This window comes from Macadamia integrifolia, unplaced genomic scaffold (assembly GCF_013358625.1).
Source record: "Macadamia integrifolia cultivar HAES 741 unplaced genomic scaffold, SCU_Mint_v3 scaffold2758, whole genome shotgun sequence".
Taxonomy (NCBI): Eukaryota; Viridiplantae; Streptophyta; class Magnoliopsida; order Proteales; family Proteaceae; genus Macadamia; species Macadamia integrifolia.
This window is the reverse complement of record NW_024868942.1, coordinates 33549-39783: the sequence shown is the minus strand read 5'-3', so window position 1 is coordinate 39783 and position 6235 is coordinate 33549. Positions and strand designations below refer to the sequence as shown.

Here is a 6235-nt window from a genome sequence, read left to right as displayed (position 1 = left end):
GAATTCACCAATACGGAATTACGATCGGAATCGGTCGAACTAGAAACCGATTTTCCAGAAGATTGATCTTCCGGAATAGCTGCAAACGATGAATCCAAGCATTTCTTGGAGATCTGCCAAGAACAAAAATGAATTTGTTGATGAAAAAAAAGGTGAAAAAAGGATGAAACAAACAGATTTGAAGGTCGACGGTAACGATCTCACCTTTAGAGGCTTTTTCAGCTGATCGGAGGGAGACTTCGATGGAGCCTCCTTCACAGTGCAGACTCTGCAGACCTTCTGTGCAGTCTGGTTTCCCTTCATGTTTCTCTTTGAGCGGGAAACTTGACGTTCCGTGTGAAATATATATATATAGTTGGGTTTTGGAAGCGGTTCGAATTTGTACAACATTTGTCCCACGTGTAACGTGTAAGAAAAATGAATTAAAAGGCCACACACTGTTACTATCGTTACTTTTGACCAATTCGGTTCAGAATTGGCCGAGGGCCGAGGCTGAGGCTGATGCCGCTGATCTCGATTCCGGTCGATTTACACTAGAATTCAAAGTTAGGGCTAGGGTGTCAAGTTAAGGCCTAATCGTTAACAGTTCAAATCGGCTCGATCCGTTATAAATCGGTCTTTCTTGGTGTAACTATGTTAGTGGCATACCTGGCAATCGTTCCAATCGGGACCGATCAATTATGAGCCTGACCAACCCCAACCCTTTAGAACCGCCTCCTCTTTCTCCCTTTTTTCCATTTTTAGTAGAGCTGGAACTTGGAACTCAAATTGGAAATTCCTATTCTAACCCCAAACTCCAAAACCCCATACCCTTAAAGCTCTAAAGAACTCGTGTCATTTTTTTTGTTGCTTACATCTCAACTATAGATAATTTTTAGATATTCATTTTTTTTTTTTCGAAAATGGCAATTAGGTGCCCCTAATTTAATACGACATTCTATTAACTTTTTAATGTATGACTCAAACTCATTTTATAGGTAATCCCCTACATTAGGGGTGTCAATTTCAAGTCTATCGATACCGAACTCGACAGGTTTATGGTTCGATTTAGATTAGCTCAATTAATAATTGTGTCGGGCTTTATGCAGTATACAGTGTAACCACCTAGCTCGACTGACTCGATACATTTTATAAGCTCAACTTGAACCAATTCTTTTAAGCCCAACCCGTTTAATACTAGTTGAAATCCCCATTTTGCCACCAATAAATTTGAAGAGTAAAAGGTCCAATTGAGTTTGCTCCAATTTTCAAGATGAACAAGAAATTGATCGATGAACATACATCTTTAACAATAGAAAGTTTAATTAAAAAATGAAATTTATGGATTGTGGTGGTGAATTAATGATGAGTTTGCAAGATATGCTTGAGGCAAAACTATGATTTTAGTGGAATAAGTTTAGGTACTTCGACTATTGCATCGGCATTGCGAAGGCCCATTTAATGTCCGTTTAGGGATGAACATGTCTGTAACCCAGTAAGGTCCGTTTATGGTAGCTTGTTTATAGCCCCAGGTCAATTGACCCAATTATAAATCATATCATATTCGCTTTAGCTAAGCCCATTTAGTTAAACGAACGTTCACGGTACAACCCTAGAATTTAATTAAACCCGACTACTAGACCTGACAGAGACTGGCCCATCCCAACCGAATGATAGTCATACACATCCCTTGTTTAAGAACAATTTTAAGCATAAGCCCATTTAGCGTTAAATAGGCATATAGCCTTAACCAAACATTTTTTCTTTTTTTTTGCACACCACAGTTCCTAGAAAATAGAGTTATTGCAGAATTTGGACTCTCCCGCAATTTACTAAGTGACAAAACATGGTTGGACCTTCTACCAAAAAGAAAAAAAACATAGTTGGACCCACATAAGGACCCCACCCTCATCGATTAAGTTTAGGGAAAAAAACCCTAAAAACAATGTCACCATTTCAGAGACACCAGCGAGCGATGTTGAGAAAGCCCAAACCCTACATGGATCTCTTTCATATTACGATTCAAATCTAAAGTCCATTAAGGGGCGGCTGATTAATTTTTTCGAATAAAATTTAAATTTCAAATTCCATCCACCGATGGTCTAACGGTCATATTTTTCGAACAGGAGACTACAAATTCCAACGTCTCTCTCCTTCCCTTTACATAATCTCTTCATCTCGTCCCTCCTCACAATCTCTCTTTCTTTAGTCTGCAATATCCTCTACGGTGTTTTCTGTAAACAGTTTCCGTTCTCCTTGATCTTCAACGAAATCTCAATCTTTCCAACAGGTTGCAATGGATTTCCACTGCCTTACAAGGAGAGAACTCCAAGCTCTCTGCAAGAGGAACAAGATTCCTGCGAACTTGACCAACGTAGCTATGGCTGATGCATTGAAAGCTCTTGATCACGTATGTCCTTCTCTAATCCTCAAAAGCCCTTCAGATTTTGTGTCGTCTTTCAGTTTTTTTTTTTGGGGTGAATAATAAATGCATTTAAAGAAGGGAGAGGGAGAATATAACCCCAAAGCCCTTCAGATTTAAATCTCGTCGTCTTCAATAAAATCTTTTTCAAATATTCTTTAATTGTTTCTTCGGTTTTCTATTTTTTTTTTCAATCGCAGGTTGAAGGGTTATCAGATAACCTGGATCCGGTCCCCGACACACCCAAAAGACCAGAGATCCTTTCACCAGATCTTCCTCGCACCACTCGGAGAACATCAACTCGGCAAAAAACAGTGGATGTTTCAGAGCCATCTGATACACCGGTTACTCGGAATGGTCGCAGAAGAGCGGCAGCGACTTCGGTTCGGTCGAAGATTGAAGCCCATAGGAAGGAAGACAATGAAGGAGGAGAAGAAGCGATACAAAAGGAATACCCAGATGTTCCTGTTCATAGTGTGAGGAGATCTGCAAGGTTGTCTGATAAGAGGATTTCTACATCGATTCAAAAGAAGGGATCAAGAAGAGTAGAAGCCGTAAAGATCGCAGTATTGTCTGAAGAAGAAGCAGAGGATTTGGAGAAGGAGCAATCAACAGAGGGTTCTGAAATCTCTGTTCTCGGAAAATACAAAGGTAATCTCAATAGCCCCTCTTAGCGATTTAGATTTGAGATTTAAATCCTTCTTTTTTTAAAATAATTGAAAAATATTTGAAATTTCAAGATCGGTTATCACATTAGGGGAGCTGATGATGATACTTCCCTTGCAGAAACCGACCGTATGATTTCTGGTGAGGTTCTAAACAATGGATCTGAGACTTTCGGTGGAGAGGAGAGCTCTCTGGTGAATTCAAGCGACACCACTCAGCCCGAATCCTCTTTATCAGAGGAAATCTGCAAGCCCAATATTGAAGAAGCGGATAAATCTGTCACTGATAATGATGTTTATGTTACTGAACCCCTGGTTGCAGAGGTTCAGGGAAGTGGGTCTCTGGTAGCAGAGAATGAAAAGGAGCTTCATGGACCATCAGAAACGGGGCTAGAAGAGGATAAATATGGTGCTACCCTTGTTCCAGAATACATGTCCACCGGAAAAATCTGCAACTCGCCAAGCAAAGAATCTGTTGCAGAGACTTCTTCGCCAAAGGGAAGCAACTCTTCAAAAAACAAGGAATTTGTTGTTGGAGATTTAATTGGAAACGAGCAGCAACGGATGGATAGTCTCAAAGTAGATGAAAGCTCTGACGGTGATGATGAAGACACATTTGTGGTTCAAAACCAGGAAAACAAAGAATCTGGTGAGGATCTGGCCGTTGATGAAAGTGGGGTGATTTCAGATTGTGGATCAACTGAAGGTGATATTTATGAAATCCAGCCCCTGGAAACAACATGTTTGAATCTTTGCCCCACAGAAAATCCAGAGATCGTTGGCAACAAAGAATGCAATTGTGGATTGACACTTGATGCAATAGATGAGTATGTTGGTGAGGTAAATGTTGAGGTTCTGTCTGAAGCAGAAGAAATTTCTTATCTGTCACCAGAGAAAACGAGTGAAATCCAACCCCTGGTGACAAGGTGTTTGCATCTTGGTTCCACAGAGAACCCAGTGACAGGGGGCTGCAAAGAATGTGATCAAAGTGCTGGTCAATTAGTGCTCCAGATTGAGAACGTCACTAATCAGCTTGCCAGGGTTGTTCTTCAATCAGAAACTGATGATTCCGTATCTGTTCTGCAACAGAAAATGAATGAAGGTACCAACCCAGTTTCTTGTCAATAGTATCTGTTCTATCTTATTTGTTAATATTATCCGTTCATCTTATCAACTATGTAACTGAATTTGTTGGAGTAATGTAACACAGTTCCAGAGCTGGAGAATGTGGCCGACCCAGATCCTACTAAAGTTCTGGCGATTGAAAAGCATTCTATTGATGAATCCAATGAGTGTTTTGATGAGACTGCAGAGAATGGCACTGAGATGAATGCAGGAAGTGGTTTTGAAGAAGTGGGAGAAAAAAAATCCTGTGAAGAGCCTGAGAAATGTGATCAGGCTAAAGAGCCTGGTACCATCGATGCAGGAATTGATAATGATGAATCTAAAGGTGGTGTTGTTTCTCCCTTCTCTTATATTGAACAAGAAGAAAAGTCTAGTCAAGAGAGAGATTTTAATGTTGCCGCCCATGTTGCGACAGCAGATGTTACTGTCACTGATTCTACTGCTGCAAACAGTGTCGATGCTATCAGTTCTATTTTGCATCTTGAGGGTAAGATCTCTCTACCATCTCCTGCAAACAATGCCACTCCAACCTCAACAGCAAAGAAATCACTGAAGACGAGGCAGACACCAAGGAAATCAGGGAACAAGAAACAGACTACCCCCACAAGTCTCATGATCTCTGAGGACAACAAAGAGAACACCCCAACGTGGCTCATGGTCTCTGAGGGCAACAAAGAGAAGACCTATGAAATTAGTTCCAAAAAACTGGAATTCTTGAGTATTGCCATCCCAGACACTGCTCAGGTGGAAATGGAGAAGAAGAAAGATGCGGCAAGTTTACCAAAAGGATACGAGAATACGAGTAAAAGGCAGCTGATAAAAATGATCAAAGAAAAGGTGAGGGTTAAAATGTAGCCTTTCTTGTTTGTTCTTCACTGCTCGGGTGATATAAGTAGCTTCTCTTTGTAGCCTTTCTTGTTTGTTCTTCTAACATGTTTTCGATAATATTTGGCAGGAAAAACAAGTGGAAAATAAAAGAACAGCTCTACAGACCCTGAACAAAAATTGAGGGATGGAGAGGCTGCTCACTGTGGGGATGATGATGGCAACAACTATGGATTTTGTTTTGATTGTGGGGTTTAAACCTTGGTTTGTCCCCTTTTCGTTTCGGCTAGTTACATGAGGGATATGGAGAGGCAGCTTACTGTGGGGATGATGATGGGCAACATCTATGGATTTTGTTTTGATTGTGGGGTTTTAAACCTTGGTTTGGTCCCCCTTTGTTTCAGCTAATTACATATGATATTTCTCAAACCTTATGCAATGAATAAAATCTTTAATAGCTTTGGTATTTCTCTCTTTCCACCAAAAAAAAAATATATATATTTCTTTCTCTTTTAGGTGCTGTATGATAAATGTCTCCAAACATTAGCCCAATAAATTAATCTTAGTAATATAATATGACTATGCGCTGAAATCCATTTGCTATTGCATCACTGTAGAACCAGGAGTGATGATTATTAGATCGTAATCTTCATTCCTATTAGCTAGTGTGTATCGTCCTAACTTCAATCCTAGTTAAAAAAAAAAAAAAAAACCCAATCAAGTGGCTCCTTTACTTGCAGCCTGTGGATCCTTTTAACTTAATTGTGATATATAGAGATTAGAACCTTATTCATGATCTCTCTCAAAAACAAGGGAAATGAATTGAAGCAACACCACACCTCCCAATCTCAATGATTTTTTCTTTCTACTGAGAAAAAGCCATTGCCAATTTTTTTTTCTACCATTGACTACACAACATCTAATTTTTAAAACACATGCCTTTGTAGTGGTATAAGGGCACCACTGAAACAAACAGTTCCATCCTGCAGCTTGTGTGAGTGTGTGTGTGTGTGTGTGTGAAAGGAGAGGGAGATAGAGAGACACCCTGTGCGCGTATTAAGTGTTTTTCTGTATGCTTTGCTTTGTGATGGTTTTGTACGTGTTTTATCAAGGTTACCTTAACAGAAAAAAATGGTAGCAAATATTATATAAATTGTACAGGATGGTTGTGGGTCTCACTGCAAACTTGAAACGATTGCAATATGTAACAACCACCAGT

At 39.8% G+C, this 6235-nt stretch overlaps 1 protein-coding gene across 1 annotated transcript; it reads left to right on the top strand.

Moving 5' to 3' along the window:
* The first annotated feature begins 2015 nt into the window (after positions 1-2015).
* Positions 2016-5482, top strand: LOC122067209. Its single transcript, XM_042631049.1, has 5 exons — positions 2016-2389; positions 2602-3052; positions 3188-4168; positions 4277-5028; positions 5147-5482. The coding sequence occupies exons 1-5, from the start codon at positions 2276-2278 to the stop codon at positions 5198-5200; spliced, it is 2352 nt and encodes a 783-aa protein (XP_042486983.1). The 5' UTR covers positions 2016-2275; the 3' UTR covers positions 5201-5482.
* Positions 5483-6235: the final 753 nt, after the last annotated feature.